The sequence below is a fragment of the Molothrus ater genome, chromosome 24 (assembly GCF_012460135.2).
Source record: "Molothrus ater isolate BHLD 08-10-18 breed brown headed cowbird chromosome 24, BPBGC_Mater_1.1, whole genome shotgun sequence".
NCBI classification, from domain to species: Eukaryota; Metazoa; Chordata; class Aves; order Passeriformes; family Icteridae; genus Molothrus; species Molothrus ater.
Window position 1 is genome coordinate 2,727,937 of NC_050501.2, and position 21,659 is coordinate 2,749,595.

Sequence of the window (21,659 nt, forward strand, 5' to 3'; positions counted from 1 at the left end):
ACTTGAGGGGATGGGACTTTTTTGGAACCTTGTTTTAGTTTTAGGGCTCTGTTTCTTCATTCTTTTAAACCCTGTATTGCTAGGTTTGCATTTGCCTCAAACGTTTGGAGTGAGGAGTTCCATCTGCTCCTCTTCCTCAGCTGCCATCTTGGGACCTCAGTTTCTGCACCACTGTCTCTTCAGGCCTCTAGAGAAAAGCCTGTCTGAGTTTCCTCGAGCAGGGGGAAGCTTTGCTCTGTTTCTCTGCAGCACACTTCTGGGGATGGTTTGTTCCTACTCAAAACAGCCAAAGAATACAGTTTGTTCTTGTGACATCTTGACTTTGCCCATGAATCCTCTGGACTTCCACAGGGGTGAGGAAGAAAGGGGATTTTACAGTTTACCTCACCCTAAAACTCCAAAACACAGTTACTAAGAAATATTCAAATAGCTTTCACGTTCTTGGCTACAGAACTGTCTCAGATGTGGTTTTCTCCTCTAGAAAACTGGAGATGTTCCTCGTCAAATACTGACAACTTATAAAAATAAAACTATGGCTGTGCCTGAGGTCATCCTGTGCAGTTCCCAAAACAAGTCACAGCCTCAAACACAAGCTGGCTGCTAAGGAAACCCATCCCACAAGCACTGGCACCTGCAGCAGAGTCCAGGGAATGCTCCACACATCAGTTCCAGTCCTGTCTTACAGGTGAGTCCCTCCCTATGTCCCAGCACTGCTCCTGGGGTATATGGCAAGAGGCAGGTGGCAGCTCCCAAGGAAAGCGTGACCACCACCTCCAACTCCATCCCACTCTGCATTTGGACAGCACTGAGCCCCTTGATCATTGCCTGTTAGCATGGGCTCCCTGACAATCACCTTGCCAAGGAAAAGGAGCAATTTGGATTCAAGAAGCCAATGGCAAAGATGAGACAAAGAGTCTCACAGCTGCCACAATGAGGCCGAATGCCTTCAGATGAGGGGACCAGGCAGGGCATTCCATGTACCAGGTGCTTTGCTGATCACAACAGAAACCAGAGGTAAGTCTGGCTGTGTCAATGCCAGAAACATCTGTGTTGTTCCCTCTTCCAGATCCTCAAGTCTCAAGCACATGCTGATGAGGATATCTCTAAGATCCTACGTGTGATTTGTTGCAGCTGGACTCTGCTGGAGTGCTTCTGCAACAATAACTGAGAATCCCACTGTGGAGTATTCCCACTTTGCTGAGCCCAAGTCCCTAGTGCAGCAGGGATTCCCAGGAACCTCCACATGTCTCTGCATGAATAGGGATTAGGGAAAGCAGCTCTTTGCCAAATCCAAGTGATATTCCAGAGAAGAAGCACTAAGCCTGCAGTAAAAGCTGTGCAAGTGGCTGCTTTTGCAAGCATCTGATCCCAGCCCAATTCCCAGATCAGCCTTTGCCCTGAAGAAGAGGGAAAACAGGGATCTGCACCTCAAACCTTTGATAACATGCTGCTGTTTAAAAAGCCAGTGGTTACACTGTGGTCCACCTCAGCAGTATTTAATGCTGAGGGGCTCTTCTGGGGCATGTCATTGTTCAGCACGTTACAACACTCCCCATTTTCAGATGCTGGTTACAGTCTGCCGTTAGGTTGCTTCATAATTGCTACACCAAGGTATGGATCAAGTCCTGCTTTTCCTGTTTCAACTGCAAATACAAAATTCAGTTGATTGCAAGGCACTGTAGTGAGTTGAGGAAAGTTTTGACAAGTCAGCCAAGTCCTGTGTCTGTTGTATATGTGCAGCTCAGAGGCAGTGGGACCTTTCCATGTGCAGGGGCCGTGCTGCATCCTGCAGCCTCCGGATGGATTATTATTTCCTTTCCAGATTTGCCAAAAATATCCCTGAGTTCACATTTCCAGGGAATTTTGCAAGTTCAGCCTGCTACAAACATTCATGACCTGCTCATGACCACTGAAATACCAGGAGGGTGAAGAGACCTCAATGCACCAGTTTTCTGATCTCCCACGCTGCTGGCTCTGATCCATGGTCCATCCTCACTGCATCAGCTGCAAAAAGCAGATTTCCCCGTGGAAATCTGGCTCTCCCTGCATGGCTGAAGAATTGTGTCTGCCCCATCCCTCTGCACACCTCTGCCTTTCTTCAACAGCACAAAACAAACTCCAGAAGGGGAACAGAGGGTTTTATTTAATTCTTTAATTCTCAGCCAAGCCCGTGCCAGAGCCACAACCAAAAGCCATCGCATCCCTACAGGTGGGAGAATACAGGTAACACTGCAGTACTGTGAGCAGTGCCAAGAGCAAACCTGGTTTGTCAAGAGGGCACAGCCAGGTAAGGAAAGGAACAGTAATTTTAATAACTAAACAGAGCTGTAGCTTCTGGCAGGGTTCAAAAGAGGATCCCAGTGTCCCTGAAGGAAGAGGAGGACAGTACTGCCCACAGAGCCACTGGATTGCTGGGGAAAAAATAAGGAGGGAGGGAGAGTGTTGCCCAGCATCCCAACACAAACTGGGTAAAATCCAAAGGAAGGCATCTCATGGAGATGAGATTTGAAGGTGCCTATTTCTCTCCTTTCACAGGTGTTGGGAGGAATGGGTTAAAAAAGAGAAGACTGGTGAGGAGGATTGTAAATGCTCAATTGACCTTGTAGCTGGGAATAACCCTTGATAAAGCAGTGTAGGCAGCAGACCTGCGTTCCTCCAGCATGGACCAAGTTTGTGCACCTCTGCCTGGGTGTTGCTTTGGGGATCCCTGGGACAGCTCAGTGATGGGAATAAATTTGCTCTTTGTGCTTGAGCCACGTCCTGACTGCCTGCCTGTGCTGACTCACACAACAGAGAAGCAAAGCTAGCCAAGGCTCCAAGGCTGTGTTTTAAGAGCTCTTGGAACAGCCAAATCCCATCTCTGGTGTGTGTGGATGCAGTGAACACTGCGCTGTTCAGCATCTTGGAAAGATAGAGCTACAAGTGCTCCTGATTTCTGCCCTTCCACCACAGGGACCTGCCCAGCTGTGTCACACATTAAAGGCACGACTGCCACAAATGGCCAATTTCTCCTGCAAAGCCTTTGTAAGAATTCAGGGCTGTGAACAGCACCAACTGCACAGCCAAGGGATTTAGGGCTGAATTAGGTACTCACTGGAGTTTGACATTTCCAAAGAGTTACTACAAGCTGTTGGTACTGCAGCGTGCCTCCAGCAGATGGGCAGCAAGACCTGCTCTATTCACTCCTGTCTGAAGGATCTCTGAGTGAGCTCAAGGCAACAAAAGAAAAGCTGCAAGAGTCCCTGCCCCCCTGCAAGGGAAGGCTCTGCACCACAGGCTGTTTATAAATAGCCAGTTTCAGGAAAAGGCCCTTTCCGTTCTGGTGTCAGTACGCTGTAAAGAATAAACAGCTCTCAGGGCTGAAAAAAGCCCTCCTTATCTTCCCATGCAAAACCTGCCTCCATGTGCTCAGCAAGCTCCAGCATTTTAGGGCACAGCTGGGGTCCCCTCAGCCATGGGGAGGCAGGCAGGAGACCCTGAGTCACATCCTCCACAGAAATGTTTGTGGCAGTTTCGACGTGCTCACCAGGCAGAAGGCAGGCTCGTTAACACAGGATGTGCAATCAGGGCCCTGTTTCTGGACTGCTGACCTGGGCTATGCTCAAGAGGGGTTGAGCATACTGGAATAGTGCCCAGGGTGTGAGGGCACAGCCTCTCATTAAAGATCATTACCACACTTCCACAAATCACCTGGGCTGGACTACGGGTTAAATACATGGTAGCCCAGAGGAAAAACAGGTGAATGCTCTGGCAGTGTGAGACTGGCAACAAGAGAGCAAGGAGCCATGGGAGGGAGCCTGGGCACCTCAGCCCAGCAGAGCCACGTGGAACTTCCTTATAGACTTTTCTGACTCAAAGTAGCTCTCAGACCTCTCCAGGGAGGACACACTTTCTGGAATCTTGGCACTTTCTGGAAAGCATGCCTTTTCCTTTTGTCTTCATCCCTGGGAACCCAGGACAACTCTGATGCCCAGTGCAAAGGGGTTGGAAGGGACAGGAGAAGATTGCCTTTGGTAGGGGTGGAGGGAAAGAAAAGCCCTGTATATAGCTGGGTCCATTGCCACAGCAGCATCTTGAAGCAGCTCTTTGGAGTAGCCAGTGTAAAGCAGAGAAGAGTACGGACAGAGTGTGATCAGCCTGTCCTCCCCACGCCAGCTTGGCTGTCCCCAAATGAGGAGGGACGCTCAGGTGCTGCAGAGTGATTGCCTGGGGGCCATCGGCGGTGACCTCGCCCCGGTACGGGCACCGCTACTCAGCCGTGCTGCTGATAGAGCCAGCGTGGGCAGGAGGGGTCCCCGGCACCCGGGGCCACCAAGGGCCACCAAGCGCCACCAAGGGCCAGCCGGGAACTCCCGCGGGGCGCTGCTGCCCCCTCGCGGCACTGGGCGAGAACCACGGCCCTGCCCGGCCCCAGGCTGCGGGAGCGGAGTGCGGGGAACGGGGAGCGGGAAACGGGGAAAGGAGTGCGGGGAACGGGGAGAGGGAAACGGGGAGAGGAGTGCGGGGAACGGGGAGAGGAGTGCGGGGAACGGGGAGAGGAGTGCGGGGTGCCAGGTTCTAGGCACTGACCGCTGGGTGCAGAGTGTCAGGTGCAAGATGCAGGGTGCCAGGTGCTGGGTACTGAGCGCTGGGTGTGAGGTGCTGAGTGCGGGGTGTCAAGTGTGGGATGCAGGTTGTGGGGAGCAGGGTTTGGGGTGCCAGGTACTGAGTGCTGGGTGTGGGGTGCTGGATGCAGGGTGTCAAGTGCAAGATGCAGGCTGTGGGGTTTGGGGTGCCAGGTGCTGGGTGCTGAGTGAGTTGTGTCAAGTGTTGGATGCGGGTTGTGGGGAGGGGTGTTTGGGGTGCTGGGTGCTGAGTGCTGGGTGTGGGGTGCTGGGTAGGGAATTTGGGGGTGGGGTGCCAAGACCTGGGTGATGAGTGCTGAGGGTCCTGGGGTTCACCACACTGGGGTCCCTTCTCAGAAGCAGGTGCTGGCCCCATCCTTCCCACGGCCACGCTGTTTGCTCCAGAAACGCAGGGATGTGTGGGCTGTGTGTAACAGTGGTGATATCTTCATACTATACACCCTCACAACACAGAGCAAGGAGCCAGAGCCCTGGGAATCCTCCTTGCTGAAGCAGAACACACTCTAAGCACAGCAGCACCATGGGGATTCCCTCAACAGCTTCTGCTGTCACTTTAACTCCTCCTGCAAAACTCCTTTCCTGCCCCATGAGCTCCCCTGTTCCGTCTTCCCACTTCCATTTCTGTCACAGGTTGGTATGAGTGTAACTCCCAGAGTGACATTGGGCTCAGACAGGAAAGTTTCCTTTCCAGGGCCTCACCACCCCCACAGGGAAGAATTTCTTCCTAATATCCTATCTACCCCTGCCCTCTGATGTGGGAAGCCATTCTCCTTTGTCCTGTCCCTCCATCCCCTGGCCAAAATCCCTCTCCAGCTTTCCTGGAGCCCCTTCAGGCCCTGGAAGGGCACAATATAGTCACCCTGGAGCCTTCTCTTACTTTATTACACAAATTTCATCCACAGCCCTGCTCCGTATTTACCATCATTTTGACCTGGTATGGATGCTTCTGAAATCAGATTTTTTTTTTTTTGTGCCAAGCATTTCTTAAAGATATATTTACACTCTACGCACACAAACACCGACTTCTTAAGATCTTACAGGGCAGGAGGCTCAGGGGGGATCACATCACTCTCTACAAATCCCCAAAACCAGATTGTAGTGAGGTGGGTACTGGTCTCTTCTCTTGTGCCTGCAGGGAGAGGACAGGAGGAAATGGCCTTGAGCAGAGACAGCGGAGATTCACATGAGATATTAGAAAAACCCTTCTGTCAGGCACTGGGCTGCTCGGGGAGATGGTGGAGTCGCCGCTCCTGGAGGTGTTCAAGAGGCAGGATGTGGCGCTGAGTGATGTTTTAGTGGTTGAGGGGTTGCATTGGCCGGTGGGGCTGGATGAGCTCTGTGAAAAACGCCAAGCACTTGTTTTTAAAATTTTAAAAGTTTAATAGTAGTAAAATGGTTATAAAAATAGTAATACAATTAGAGTAATAATAATTTGGACAATTTGAATTAGGACAATATGAGACAGTAGAGACAAAGAGTTACTGATGTCCGAGTACCTTTTTCTGGGCAGCACGAGCCCGAAAAAGGACACCCATTAACAGAGGATTAACCCTTAAAAACAATAGAGCGTTGCATATTCATACACTTCATACATGATGCATAAATTCCATTCAAACACAGGATTCTGTCTGGTCATCATCAACTTCTTCCTTCTAATCCTAACAGCGCCTTCGAGGCAGGAAGAAGTTCGTTTCTTCTGATAAGAGGGGCAATAAATTCTTTTTCTCTGAAAGATTTAGGTGTCCTGTGGCTGCTATCTGGTGCGAGTGCCTCATTCCTTTCTTAAAAAAAATCCCACTAAGACAGTTCTTATTTCAACTACAAAAGTTACCTTTTAACTACAAGACTACATTTATCATATTATTAAAATGTTAACACAGCACTACTAATCAATACATCAAAATACATATGGTAAATATCTGCGTAGAGCCGTATAAAATGCACTTTTCACAAGCTCCAGGCGCGCTCGCACCCTCCTCCGCCCCTCACGCCGCCCGCGCTCCCAGCCCGCCCCCAGCGCGCAGGCGCGGCGGCTGCGCAGGCGCGGGGCGGGCGGGCGCTGTCAGCGGGGCCCGCGCTCGCTCCGGCCCGGCCATGTCGTACGGGCCGCTGGACCCGCGCAGCCCCGGGGCGCCGCCGCCGCCGCCCCGGGACTTCGGCGGCATCATCCAAACATGCAGCGGCAACGTGCAGCGCATCGCGCAGTACAGTGAGTGCGCGGCCGGGGAGGGACGGGGCGGCCCGGCCCGGCAGCGCCCCGGGGCCGGTAGCGTGAGGGCGCGATGGGAGCCGGGCTGGGCACACACGGCACGCACCGGGCGCGGTGGTGCCCAGCCCGGCTGCAGGGCGGGGTGAGCACTGCGGGCGCTCTCGGTGGGTGTCTGTCGCTGTCACCGAGCCTCCCCTTCCCCCAGGGCACCGGCACCTCGGGCAGTCCGGTGCTGGCATCGGGTGCTCTCCGTGAGGGGCTCCGGGGGCAGCAGGAGCCCGGGTGTCACCGGCTCTGGGAGCAGCTGCTGTCCCAGGGACCTCGCTCGCTGTGCTGGCAGTGTCCTGCTCCCGGCAGGATGTCCCTAAGGATACGGTGTTGCACTTTGTTGTCATTAGAGAAAGTTACCGGTATTGTATGATAATCACAGAAATCTCAGTACTGATCGCTGAATTGCTGTTCCTTAAAGTAGGCACATCCAGGAGAGCCTTTGATGTAGTCCTTCCTAAGGATACAGGCTTTGCTATAAATGACATTAATTGTTCAAGTGCCCATGCTAGATCAATTGAACATGTTGGTTCCTCAGAAAGCTCGTGACTTCTCTGATGATACAAAGCTATTTATGTTACTGAAAATGCTTTGTCAGTCATGTTCATTTCTCCTTGGCGTAGACATTGCTGAATTGTTTCAAAGTTTGCCAAATAACATGGCTCGTTGAGGTTTTTCCCCTTTTCTCCCTTTTTATTTTTTCCTTTACACTCCTCTCTTCTTTCCACGGCATTTCTTTGAGCCTCCTGTTGTAAGCAGCTCAGCTCCTCTCTCTCATAGGACAGGCTTCTGCTGTCTCATGACCTGCAGCCATCCTATCTCCATGCACTGCTATCTCAAGTTAAACAAATGGCCCTACAGTTTTATTGAGGTGGGTGGGAACACACAGAACATCTGACTTAATGTTACACTAGCTAACTTTATTACACACTATATAAAAGCTTTCCTTTCAAGCCAAGAGAAGAATACATTGAAGCCTTAAGGCTGTCCTCATTTTTTCTCCTGTAAGGAAAAGAGCAGGCAAAGAGTGTGCACAGCTGAGTATTATTCACTTCTTTGGGGAGTCTCTGTGGAGTGAGCATTTCACACAAAACGTGCAGAAAACCACTGGGCTGAGCTGGCAAAACTGTTGCTTGCTCAGGTAATGTAGCAGACTTGCAGCTACAGGAGAGATTGAAGTGTTTCAAGAGACCTTAGCTGTCAGATAGTGAGTATGTGGAAGGCTCTACAGCCTGAAATCAAAGGGCTTGGAGATGGAAAGCTGTTTACTGAGGGGCTCTGTGTGTTGGTGCATACCCAATATCCAAAGAATAAAGAGCTCCAGCCTCTTCCTTTCATTTCCCAGACACTTTATGCTCATTTTGTGTAGACTGTGTGTGTTGCTGTTGGCTGAAATAAACTAAGCAAAGCAAACTGCAGAACCTGGCTCAGGGCAGGACAGACATTGCCTGGCCTGGAAATGGAGCTGTGCAAGAATCTCCCCATGCAGAGAGAAATAAGTCACAGAATGTCTGGACATTATGGCACAAGTGCTGTTTGCCAAGTGCTCAGCAGCCACACACAGAGTGCAGTCCTTGTGCCGTTTGTCACCAGCTTGACTATGAATTTTTCTGACCTTCCTGTGTCTGACAGAGCTGTGAAATATGTGCAGATTTGCTTGCTGGAAGCCAAGCTCGGTATATGAGGAGTTGCCAACCAACTCCTCACTGTATAACCTTATAGAAGTCTGAAATTCTAAGTGAGAATACACTGGGTGGATGTAAAAGCTAATTACTGGCTAATTACTGATTAACTTGTACTGCAGTCTTGTTGTAAGCCATTGGGCATCCCTTTAAAAGGAGTGGCCATTGTAGGGATCTGATGCTCACATTTAATCAAGGGCAGAGACTCCAGGCTGAAAGCAGAAGTTACACAGGAGGGTGTCTCTGAACTGGAAGAAAGTCTTTTTAAAATCATGAGATAATTCAGTTCAATTCAGTTGCCTGTGGAACTGTATTTAGGTGATCCTCCTTGGTCTTGCCTCTCACTGCATGATGAGATAGCTTGGATTTCATGATTGATTTGGGACAATCAATCTTTGTACTGCTGAGCCCAGCACTTCAGTAATGATAAAATCTGTGCTGCTGCAGAATATAGTGGATCAGCTTCTTGATCTGTCAGAAAAAAATTCTAAGGTAGAGGGATTGGGGAGAGAAAATGTACTTGCTTTTCAGGTAGGTTAAGGGTTTGATGTGAATCATTGTGTGGTTTCATGATCATGAGTGCCTACACAAAGAAAATAGTGGGAAAACATCAGAGATAAGGGAGAAGGAGGTCTAAAATACCTCTCTGTGCTACAACGTGATTTCAAATTGACAAAGGCAAACTGTGAGGTGCACGTTGCTATCTGTTCTTGAAAGATTGTTTGTGCCAGTATTGTGAAAACTTTGGACTGTCATGAGTGGAAAAAATCAGGTCTGGGGCAGGGAGTTTTGAAACTAATAGCAACACTTGGCATTTTCTTTTTATTTTTTTTAACAGAGCACTAATAAGTGAAGTAACTTAAAAATAATGTAAAATTGGCCACACAGCAGTTGTTTTTCTGCAGCAGTGATAGCCTGAAATACTGAAATAGCAAGGCTGGTGGAAACAGCTCTGAAAAGGTTGAGGAAAGGAGTGCACAAGCTCTGCTCCACTGACTTCTTTTGAGGGTATCTGTGCCTCATTTCACTTTCTTGTCTGAAAGTTAGTTTGTTAGGCTGCATGTCCAGGTGGGGATGTTTAAAATACACTTTGCATTTCACAGAACCCCAGAACTGTTGGGTTGGGAAGGGAGCTCAGGAGCTGATCTGGCCCAGCCCCTGCTAAAGCAGCTTCCTCTGAGCAGGTTGTGCAGGAGGGCATCCAGGCAGGGTTTGAGTATCTCCAGGGAGGGAGAATCCACAGCTCCTGTGGGCAGCCTGTTCAGGGCTCTGTCACCCTCTCAGCAAATGAATTTTTCCTCATATTTAGATGGAACTTCCTGTGTTTCAGTTGTGGCTCTTGTCCTGTGTCCTGTCTCTGATCCCCAGTGGGAGGGGCCTGGCCCCATCCTCTTGCCATCCACCCATAAGATACTTGTATTTATTTAAAGCAAAGAATATAAATGTTGCCTTACTAGGTTAAGTCAGATACTGAAACAAATGTAGCTTTTAGCTTTCTTTTGGGGAAAGCTAAAAGAATACATTCAAGAAGGAGTAAAATGTTTGAACTTATCTTACTAACTCATCTTGTGATCTCTTTATCTTCAGCTGCTCAAATAAAGAACTTAATGAGCCAGCTGGGAACCAAGCAGGATTCCAGCAAGCTTCAGGAAAATTTGTGAGTATTAAATGAGCAAACATTGATATAGATGTTCTTTCATTTCTGTCTGTGTTCTTAGGGATAGTGGGTTACTTGCTTTGGAGAGATGCTTCATTAGATAAATTTTATACAGTCCTGCAAACCCAGAATTACTAGCTGCATTAAGTAGTTTACTGGACAAATTAAGGTGTTTCTGCAGGGCTCTGGAGAAACCATTCAAAACTACTGGGTAGGAACAGTTCTTCCTATATTGTTCTTCTATATAATTTTTTAGTATTTTCTTTTAAAAGTAGTAGTACCTCAGCCATGCATTAGCATTAGCTGTCCTCTGAGGAAGAGTCATACTTGTTTCACACATGATTCAGAAGAAATTAATGCCATACCAGGTATTTGGTGCTCCCATTACACCAGTAAGGAAAACCAGTCAGGGAGCCCCATAACTGGAGACAAAGTAGCTGGTAGTAGAGATGGATTTAGTCAGTATAGGGCAGACAAAATGTCACATGGCATTTCAGAAGAATAAAATGCCAGTGTGGGACAAGTAGAAGACATTTAAACAGTTGTAATTCAAACTGACCCCTGGAGAGACTGTACAGGGCTTCTCTGTGTCTGTGCATCTCTTACAAACTCATGGAACATAAATAGCTCTTTATGGAAAGAATAATTTCTGAGATCATCAAAGAAAACTTAAAAGTACATTCTTCCATGTGACAGTACCTTGAATCTCTGAATGCACATTTATCCTGGTTTTTATAACAGCGATTTTTGGATAAGTTCATGACTTGTGGTGAAAGATCCACACAGCACATTTGAAGGATGAGATCAGAGTCCAATTGGGAGAGAAAGGGATTTGTTTCCTTGAGCTGCTCAGTTGACTCAATCTCTGTTTAATCAGCAGATTAAAGAATTAATCACTGGTGACCAAACAAATGCCTTCCCACTGAACGTCACTGCATAATCTCTCCTCTTTGGGGTGAGAGTGGCTGCACCCCACAAATTGTCAGCTGCCAAACCAACTTGCCAAAATGCATGGATGGTGTTTTGAGTTTACATGTACAGCCTATGCAGTAATGGAGCCTGAATGCCCTGATTTGTGTGTCCATTGGGTCAAGAAAGTGACTTTCACTTAAGCATCTTGTACCTGTTGAATGCAAAATTGCTTCTGGTTTTAGTAATTTTTTCTTCCTAGTTTACAGTATAGGATTTATATAATAGTATTAGATTCTTCACAACAATAGGTTCATATTGCAATGTTGTTGGAAAACATAAAGGCTTAAGGGAAAAGCCTTGCAATTCCTGAAGCTGGATTGTTGTTCTTTCTAATCACTGTTTTTCACAAAAATGAAGAATTTAATATCAGAGTCCCTGTGCTTTTATCAAATGTACATTTAACCAATGGAATTAGTGGTTGTCAAGTGAACACTTAGTTACTAATTGGTACCATAAAGAATTCACCTTAAAAGTGGGATTATGTTCACTGAATAAAGTTGCTTCTCTCTTATGCCATTGGAGAAAGAGACATTTTCTAAGCTACTGAATTACACTAGTTAGCAGGGAGCAAAGAAATTATTTTAATCTTTTTCTAAAATTGTAGTCCAGAGCCAAGTTGACATTAAGAAAAAAAAATACATCTCTGATCCTTTAGGTTGAAAAAAACCTACTGTAAAGCTGTGTGACCTCAGAACCCCTATTTAGTCATCATTCTGGATATTAAATGCCCAATGGCTGCTTTTTAGGTAGATCTTGTGTAACTGCTTTTGAATTTCTGTTTCAGACAACAGCTGCAGCACTCTGCAAACCGCCTGGCCAAAGAGACCAATGAATATCTGAAGGAGCTGGGCTCTCTGCCCCTTCCCCTGTCTGCTTCTGAACAGGTAGGCAGGCAGAACTTTCTGCTCTTATTTCTAGATCACTCATTTCATGAAACTGGGGTAGACCACAGTGTCACAAAGCCTGAACTGGCACAGCTGAAAAGCCTTTTGCAATGAAGGATGATGGTGAAGTAGAGAAACACATTAAGCTGGCTGCTTATATGACACTGGGAAAAGCATGTCTCCCAGGAGCAAATAGGTACAAAATTTCCCCACATGAGAATAAGAAGCCCTAAATGTTTGGGGAGAACTCAGTATGCAATTCTGGTTTTCCGAGTAAATTTCTGAAAAATAATCTTGTTTGTGCCTGGTGTTGCAAGGTAGTGTTTTAGGATAAGAATTGAGAGCAAAATGCCTATCAGTATGAAATGTCAGCATGCCAGGAAGCTTTCCCCTTGCATGGGATTTATTAGTGCTGGAGGGGGAGAAGCTGACTCACTGTGCTTATACTTCAGTAAAGCAAAATATGATGAGGCCAAGATTATGATTTTCTCTTAGCAAATAGTAGTTCCTGCTCCCTGTGGGAGAGGGAAGGGACAGTCCTCTGCTGCTAGTGTCACTTCACCTCTGCCTGCTCTTGGGGTGCTGTTGTAGCATGATCTGGGGATGTGGGTCAGCAGATGTTTCCTTGGTCTAATTCTGTATTGAGGGTTTATATTCCAGTTGGAAGCATGGCCGTGCTTTGCTGGTTTGTTCAGCAAATATTTTTCAGTTAATCTTCTGTGATGAACAAAATCCTATCATGTGCATCTCACTGAATGCAGCCCAGGGAAAATTCAGTCAAAATCTGCAGAAGCTGGAATCAGCATGCTGAGGATCTGCTCTGGAAGAAGGGTTGTTGCTTCCAGAGGGTTCAGATGGAAGCCTCAGTGTATTATGAGGCTGCTGTAATGGCTTGTTATAGAAAAAAATAGAATTGAAAATGTTTTCTTTTCCTTGAAATGATTGCTGAATTGGAACAAGCTCATTGCAGGATTGCAGTTCTGGAAATCCCACAATTTTAGCCAGCTGTTGCAAATCTCTCAATCAGAAAACATAAAAACTGACCTAATGTTGTCCTTGGGACAAGCTTTTCCATAATTTCTTGTTTCTCATTTGTTGGAATGTCACAGCACTCAAAGGAGATGTCCTGTGGAAGCTAAATAAATTGACATTGTAAAATGAGGATGAAAAGGATTATTGCAACTAATGTATTTGAAGAGAAGATAAACTGAAATGGTTATCAGGACTAAGAATGTTATCTGATCTAAAAACAACAGGCTTGTAGTGTGGCATGATTGGGAGAGACAGCTTAGGAGACTGAGACAGTGGGTGTTGTCATTAGTTCTGGAAGTGTGGGGCTTCCTGTTTTTGTGATTGAAGTGTGAATTTGTGTGTATTTTGTTAAGCACTGTGAGGTTTGCTAAGTGAAGGAATGGAGGGAAAAGGCATTGCAGGTAACTGAAAGGTATGTAGTTAAATGTGGTGAATTACTGGAATGTAATTAGAATAAAAGTAATGGTGTACCTCAGACTTTAGAACTAGATTGAAATTGGAGAGCCTTGTTGCACAAAGCTGTCCTGCAGTTACACCTGCAAGGCATTGGTGTAAGGAATTAAAACATGGTGGGTGTGAGGAATTAAAACATGGTGGGTGTAAGGAATTAAAACATGGTGGGTGTGAGGAATTAAAACATGGTGGGTGTGAGGAATTAAAACATGGTGGGTGTGAGGAATTAAAACATGGTGGGTGTAAGGAATTAAAACATGGTGGGTGTGAGGAATTAAAACATGGTGGGTGTAAGGAATTAAAACATGGTGGGTGTAAGGAATTAAAACATGGTGGGTGTAAGGAATTAAAACATGGTGGGCTTCTTGTTCTGACCACTGGCACCAACAGATCACTGAGTGCCAGTTCACTGTTGTTGTTATGATGTTTTTTTGAGAGTCTGGCAGTCACTTTGTAATGAAGGGGAATGTCTGAACTCTTGCTTGTGTTCGATTCCTCAGCGCCAACAGAGGCTTCAGAAGGAACGACTGATGAATGACTTCTCCACAGCCTTAAACAATTTCCAGGCAGTACAGAGGCGAGTGTCAGAGAAGGAAAAAGAGACTGTAGCAAGGGCAAGAGCTGGCTCCCGTATTTCTGTAAGTATTTATGGGAATTTTGGAGTGATATACTGGACTGTGAGTCTTCTGAGAGATCTTGTACTTGCCTTCCAACCTCATACCTGTTTACTGACACTTTACTGAGTGAAGCTGAGGCCTTGCTGCAGTAGTTTTCCATTCCAGATGTTGGAAGTAATTTCTTGTTTCAGTGTGCTCCAGTGTCAGTGTAGAGGAAGGAAGGAATCCTGGCAGTTGCAAATGTTACAGAAGATGAGATGAGATGAGGAGTCAAAGAAAAGTGAAGAGCAAAGTATTGCAGGCTGCTCTTCACTTCATGCCAGCCCTATGCTATGAAATTTAAGACTTCAGAATGAAACTTACCACACCTTAAATTATATCTCAAATCTCACACTGTGTTGCTTTATATTCTTATAATTTCTGTCCTGCTCATATCTCCAATGTATGTTCACTGTTATGTTTTGACAAACCCCTGTGGCTCCTAAGAATTCATAATAAAATGGCCAATGAAAGCATTTTTCTCTTCTTACCTCAGGGCTTTCTGCTAGGTATGCATCCTTAATTTCTGCCAGGGAACACATTTATCCATTGAATTATGCTCTTAAATTTTTGCTTCATGTTGGGAAAGGAGGTTATGGACTGACTGCTTTTGGTCATTCAGTTGCCTCTGATTTTCAGAGACAATCTGAATCTAAAAATTAAATCTAAAGATGAAGCTAAAACTAATCTTACATAGCCTGAGTTAAATCTGAGGGCTGCAGTGACAGTGGCATTCTCCAAGAACTCTCTGGACAGGATGTGCCTTGGTCTTCAAGGTATTGCTGGTGATTTTGTGCATGGTCCTGGCAGTGTGAGAGTGTGACTCATTTATCTCTTCCAGGCTGATGACCGGTTCAGAGAAGAGCAGCTTGTTTCCTTTGATAGGTAATAACTTCTTGTACTCTTGAGCTTTTCACTGCATCTAATTAAAGTTTTTATGGTGTGATATATTCCTGTAACTTGGGCCAGGCTCTGCTGGCTGAAGGCAAAGCAAAAAGAGTTGAAAAGCAACTATTACAGCACATGTAATTTACTATGTAAAATCTGCATTTGACAGTATTTTATCCTCCTTAAGTACAGATTGTGTGATTACTACCCTGAGGGGAATAGCAGTGCCCTTGGGATGTGGCAGCTGGAGCTCCTGGTGTTCTGGCCTGCAAACACAAGATTACCAGACAGGATTTCACTCACTCTCTTTCCACAGAGAGCTGCATATTTATATCATGGGTTTGGATGTTGTCTAGCAGCCCAGTTGGAGCTACAGCAGAATAGCAGATGAGGCTGCCTGAAATTCAGAAATCCTGGACATTGTGCACTGGCAAAGTAATCCTGGAATGTGCATAAGACAGCATTGCTGTCACCTGTCAGACACTTGTACTGCTTCTGCAGTGACAGTGTGCCTGTGTGGTAGATGGCTTTGTAAATGCTACATCAGTTCTGCAGTGTGGTAAAGAGAGCCTGAGCCCCTCCAGAAGTGTCTGGGATGAATCTCTCAACTGGGCTGAAACCTGTTGGCCCTGTCTGTATAAATCCTTTACTTTCTGAATCAGGAGACCTTGCCTGCCTGTCTCATCCTCCCTCTGCAAAGTGCCCTTCATCTGCTTGGTGTGTGTCCCTTCCTTGGCCCTGGGCTTTTCCTCTGAGCCAGGGCTGGAAGCCCAGCTGTTCAGTTATGCAGGTGCTGAGTGGGACCCAGAGATAAGAGATGATGGCACACAGCAGCTATTCCACAGGAAAGCTGTTCTTGTGTGCCATGTGTCAGAAACTTTCTCCTTTTGAGATCTGCAAACCCTATGGTCACCTCAGAATGGTCAGCTGTGTCTGACCTATTCATGGAGTTTATTTTCATTTCTTTAGGCACTTTTAAGACTTTAAAACTTACTGTTTAGTGTTGTACCAAACACTGGACTGATACAATGTTTTCTGGCACACTTCTCTATTGAAAAGATGGAGATGTTGCCCTGGAAGAACATTCTAAGCTGAACATAGAGGTGGCTTTGTATTATAGATGCTGGCTCCACTCTAATTGATGTAACTTCTGCAGCAGTTGTGAAGAACCAGCTCATCAGGAGAGAGGTAGACTGGGATGCAGAGTTACTTGAGTTTTAATATCTCTTTTGGTGTGTAATTTAATTCAAAGTCCCTACTAGACTAATGAATTAAAATACTAAAACACTTTAGTCTTATCTCCAAATGCCAGATAGGCAAGAGTCTTTGAATCCAGATGCTTTTCAGGTGTTCTTCTGTTCTGCTAATGTGCTTGCAGGCTGTTCTCTATCAGAACTGTCACCCTGATTTCTCTCTTTTGGAGAGATGGTAAGAAGCAGGGAAGGTACAAGTATTTTTTTTAAAAAGCAGAATTGAAATAGGCAATTTCTTCTAAAATGCTGTAGATAACTGTTATATTCTAGAACAAAGTGTGCTATGCATGTCACTGCTTTCCAGTGCCTTCACACTGCCTGATCTGTCCCTTTTTTCAGTTGTTCCAGTTTGTGACTGTTGTCACAAATTGGTCCTGTCCTTGGACACAGTGACAGGGCCAAGAACCTGGGGGTTGTTTCTGTAGGAAACTCTTCAGCTTTAACTCATTTTGCCATAAAATGCAGCATGGAAGTACCTTTGCTCAGAGAGACACTGACCTTCCCTCTCTTTCCAGTGGTGAAGATTGGAATCAGATGCAGTCTCAGGAAGAAGATGTGGCAATAACTGAACAGGACCTTGAACTCATTAAAGAAAGAGAAACTGCAATCAGGCAATTAGAGGTGACCAGTCAATCCTGCACAGTTAACAGCACTGGGAGATAAATTAGAGGATAATTAATGGGATGGGCTGAGGAGAGCTGATGGTGGAGGAATAGAGTTCCTCCTAGAGAGGATTGATGCCAAGATAATCTGAAGGAGGTCTATTTTTCCTCAGTGTTGACTCCTTCAGATATGGCAGGAGCAACTCATGTTACAGTGTTCATACTCTGCTAATTGCTGGTGTGATTAAACAAATATTCAGTAGCTGGAGCATTGTAGGCTCCTGTGTTAATCCCAAATTGCACAGGTGGTGACATCAAGTCAGTGAATGCTGGTGCCTATTCTGACCCTTTGAGTGATGGTCAGAAGAGGAGCTAAGAGTGAGGATTAGGAAATATTGTACCCAGAGTTCATTGTAACTTGTTCAACTGTTGTCTTCAGGCAGACATTTTGGATGTCAATCAGATATTTAAGGATTTAGCCATGATGATTCATGACCAAGGAGATATGATTGGTAAGTGCATTTGGATAATAAGTTTTTTCTTGATTCAGTTACCTGTTTTACCTAAATTTTTCAGTATTTTGCATTAAAAGTATTATATTTCTGGCTATAATTTTTAAAGACTGAAGCTCTGAAATATTTTGCAATGAATTCTCATGTTTTTTTCCATAGATAGCATAGAGGCAAATGTGGAAAGTGCAGAAGTCCATGTGGAAAGAGCCAGTGAGCAGTTACAGAGAGCTGCCTATTATCAGGTAAAATTCTGTGTGCTTGCTTGATTGTCTGTGTATGGTTGAGCACTAATGAAACAGGCAGAGCAAGACACTGAGGACTGCAGCACACCAGACTAGTTATTAAAACCAGCTCCTGCAAGCTGGCACTCACTCAAAATTGCCTGCAAGGAGTATATAAAGCACTTAAGTCAAAAACATGGTATTGAAATTCACCTTCTAATTTAGAGTAAAAGAGTAGAAATAGAGTCTGGCACTTCACACTCTGCAAGCCTAAGTGTTTACCTGTCTTTGTTGTTGTTAGGAGTTAGTAGAAAAACAAGAACAAATTCTGATATTGTATCCAACTTGTAAACATATCAGCCAGGACCCTGACATGCAAAAATCTGTCCAGACTTGGGTAACTTCTGGTGACCAGGATTTGCAACACTCCTGTCCAGCTGCTGAGTTTCTATCCCATAGTCTGTGCTCCTGTCCCATCAGATCTTGCAGTGGCTCTCACTGCTGCATGGTAGCCAGTGTTTCCTGTAGCTTCCAGTGTTTCCTGTAGCTTCCAGTGTTTCCTGTAGCTTCCAGTGTTTCCTGTAGCTTCCAGTGTTTCCTGTAGCTTCCAGTGTTTTCTGTAGCTTCCAGTGTTTTCTGTAGCTTCCAGTGTTTTCTGTAGCTTCCAGTGTTTCCTGTAGCTTCCAGTGTTTTCTGTAGCTTCCAGTGTTTTCTGTAGCTTCCAGTGTTTTCTGTAGCTTCCAGTGTTTCCTGTAGCTTCCAGTGTTTCCTGTAGCTTCCAGTGTTTTCTGTAGCTTCCAGTGTTTTCTGTAGCTTCCTTTCACCATCCTTGTCCCTTTAGGTCCAGCTTCTGTGCAGGGGTAAGGGTTCTGCTCTAGTCAGTCCCATTACTGCTGGGACTTACACAAATACTGGACTCTTCCAAGCTGTTAAGTAGAGGTTAATAAAACTCCAGTGCTGTTGAGTGCAAGGTTGGGAATGTTGGTTTTACCATCTGGCAGCATGTAGTAGAATTCTCTCTCCATGGCTTCCTTGCCAAAGTTCTGAGGTATTTATAAATCTAAGTTTGGGAGCTGTTGGACATGTTTTGCATGTGGCTTTTTTTTTCTGAATGGAGAAAGAAGTGGTTATATATAACTACCCTCAAATCCTTAGATGCCAAGTTAAAAATATTTGGTGGATATGGATGGACTGTAGTTTCCTGTGATGAATAAAGTGAGAAAAGCTGTGAAATCCAAGTTCAGTAACTGTACATGAAATCATTTAAATTGTAGAAATGCAACACCAAGCCCAGGTGGCCAAGGGGAGATTGTATGTGAGAACTGCTTAGGAGTTTGATTAAGATTACCTGAAAAATCTAAATAGCTAGAAAGGTTTGGCCTTCTCTGAGGCTTATATTTCCCTTGAGAGAAGCAAAACCTGTCACATTTTGACTTAACTGCATCTCTTAGACCGCTGCACTCCTAAAATTAAAAACATTCCCCTATAGAATCATGGAGTTTAAGGAACATGTAAAAGTGTTCAGACTCTACTGGTTGCTTCTCTCAAATAACTGTGGAGGTACCAAGTGCTCTTGTTCACCCAAGTCAGTAACATGAATGGTAGCCTTGCTTTTTCCTCAAGTGTTCCTGGTGTCAGTGGCTTCTTTTCTCTTCTCTTATTAGAAGAAATCCCGTAAGAAGATCTGTATCCTGATTCTTGGCCTTGCTGTGGTCTGTATAATCATAGGACTCCTTATCTGGAAGACAACATGAAATCTTCCCATGGGACCCAGTCTCACAGCTGAGATTTTTTCTGTCAGAGCAAACAGGCTGCCTAGTCTCGGAGATGAATTGACCACCCTGAGAGAGCACAAGCTGGAACTACTTCTAATAATAGATATTAGCAACTAATGTGCAGATAACTAGTATATGGAATTAGTGAACCATGGAGACAGTATTTATCAGTTTATATACAAATTATATTGTTTTATGTAACTAAAATCTCGTGGTTTTGCTTTCTGTAATGTGTTCTTCCCTGTCCCAGCTGTATGCTGAAGTGTGATCAATAATTGGAGATGTCTTGTTTTTGACAAGTCGCACAACTTCAACTTTTTGTATGTGTAGGTAGTTTTGTTGGACTGGAATGGGAATGGCATTCAAAGACAGCCCACCACCAAGTCACATTATGTAAATCCAGCAGTTTCTAAAGTCTCCAGTATCTGCCCCATGGTTTTATTGTCTCCAAGTGGCTGTGGTTCTAGATTCTCGTGAAGAAAAGGATGTCGTCACAGATTTGAGAGGCAAGGAGGGTATGTGTGGGTGATGATTTGAACCTCTACATGCTGGTCAGTTTAGCCTTGAGACTCATAACAGTGTAGTTTAATTTTTTTGGGTGTGGTTGGGGTTGTTTTTTCACAAAATGCATCACTTGAGGACAGAATGTTCTTGGACTTAGAATCTAACAGTGCAATCTCCTTAGACAAACTAGCTGGTCGCTTGCTAGTGGACAAATAAATCTCTTCCAATGCTGACTCAAGCACTAAATATAAAAGGTTTAGCTGCTCACTCCCAACTTTTCAGAAGCTTCCAGGGGGAAAAACACTTAAAAATGAGGAAATGGGCACCTAAGTTTACAAGCTAGTAAGATTAGTGAAGAGTGTTAGCAGAAATCTTGATTCTGAAGAAGTGCTCTTGCAGCTCACTTGTGGTGTTCTAGTAAATATTATGTGTGGCTTGTGAACATTTGGTATTTTCAATTCTTTATGAAATAGAAAGTGCAGAAACTGGCTGAGTGAAGTGCTGGGATTTTCAGACTGGGGATGTGTGTGCAAATGAAAAGGATTGCTGGTTCCAGCACATACAGTTGGGCAGCACAAGCAGGCACTCCCCACTTCAGTGTAGCTCTGAACTGACATGAACTGAGGGAACAGTAATCTGTCCAAAGCCCAGTGGGGGTGGTAAATGCAGCATACTGACCCATTTTGTATTTAATCCTTCTTCCATGTCTCGTCTATAATAAAGTAAACGTGAAAGCTGGGAAGGGAGCGTTCTCCCAATTGCACAGTGGTTTGCACTATTGCCGCCATTCCATCGAATAATCATCAATAAACACTTTTAAAAGCCTCTGTCAGAGTTCATTACTTTGCAGTTTAGCCATTGGCAAAGGTGTGTTTGCAGTTCCCCCTCTTGTAACCATGATATTTTATGAAAAATCCTTTTGCTAGGATTTTTCTCCTGAGAAGCTGAGAGGCCTCAGAAATAAAATGTAAATAATAATAATGATCTGTTGCTGTGGAATATAACAGGTGCATCTGTGATTGGTCTCATGTGGTTGTTTCTAATTAATGGCCAATCACAGTCCAACTGTCTCGGACTCTCTGGTCAGTCACAAGATTTTACTATCATTCCTTCCTTTCCTTGCTAGCCTTCTGATGAAATCCTTTCTTCTATTCTTTTAGTCTAGTTTTAATATATAATTTAATATAATATATATCATAAAATAATAAATCAGCCTTCTGAAACATGGAGTCAAGATTCTCATCTCTTCCCATGTCAGGGCTGCCTGCAAATTCCCACACCCTCTAAGTGGAGTAGAGGACTTTACATCAGCACAGTAGTGTTTCCTGGAGCTTTAGTTCTGTGCTCCCTGATTTTTCAGAATGAAACTCCCTGAAAACACAAAATTCATTTCAGAAGGACATACACAATAGTTCTGTGCAGAGTCCTGTACAATAGCTGATCCCAGAAAAATGACTCTCATACCTCAGAGCAGCATTGGCTCAGCTCTGTTTGCCTTTTGCTAGAACTTGGAGCCAGTGGTGAGCCTGTACGATAAAAATCTGACTTGAAAGCAAGGGGCTCTGCTCGGACAGAGGCGCTGTCCCCGCGGTACTCGGTACCGGCGCTGTCCCCGCGTCCCAGGGTCGGTACCGGGGCTGTCCCCGCGTCCCAGGGTTGGTTCCGGGTCGGTTCCTGCGTCCCAGG

At 45.2% G+C, this 21,659-nt stretch overlaps 1 protein-coding gene across 1 annotated transcript; it reads left to right on the top strand.

Annotated features, from left to right (window-relative positions):
* The first annotated feature begins 6,682 nt into the window (after nucleotides 1-6,682).
* STX12 (syntaxin 12) lies at nucleotides 6,683-20,800 on the top strand. Its single transcript, XM_036397157.2, has 9 exons — nucleotides 6,683-6,834; nucleotides 10,152-10,221; nucleotides 11,978-12,077; nucleotides 14,063-14,200; nucleotides 15,060-15,103; nucleotides 16,875-16,980; nucleotides 17,401-17,473; nucleotides 17,633-17,715; nucleotides 19,359-20,800. The coding sequence occupies exons 1-9, from the start codon at nucleotides 6,720-6,722 to the stop codon at nucleotides 19,446-19,448; spliced, it is 819 nt and encodes a 272-aa protein (XP_036253050.1). The 5' UTR covers nucleotides 6,683-6,719; the 3' UTR covers nucleotides 19,449-20,800.
* Nucleotides 20,801-21,659: the final 859 nt, after the last annotated feature.

What these genes read in the sequence shown, in the direction of transcription:
- STX12 (XM_036397157.2), top strand. Translation starts at nt 6,720, where the DNA reads ATGTCGTACGGGCCGCTGGACCCGCGCAGCCCCGGGGCGCCGCCGCCG. An exon ending in GAGCTGGCTCCCGTATTTCT is followed by an intron (nt 14,201 to 15,059) that starts GTAAGTATTTAT and finishes TATCTCTTCCAG; the next exon opens with GCTGATGACCGGTTCAGAGA. An exon ending in CAGCTTGTTTCCTTTGATAG is followed by an intron (nt 15,104 to 16,874) that starts GTAATAACTTCT and finishes CTCTCTTTCCAG; the next exon opens with TGGTGAAGATTGGAATCAGA.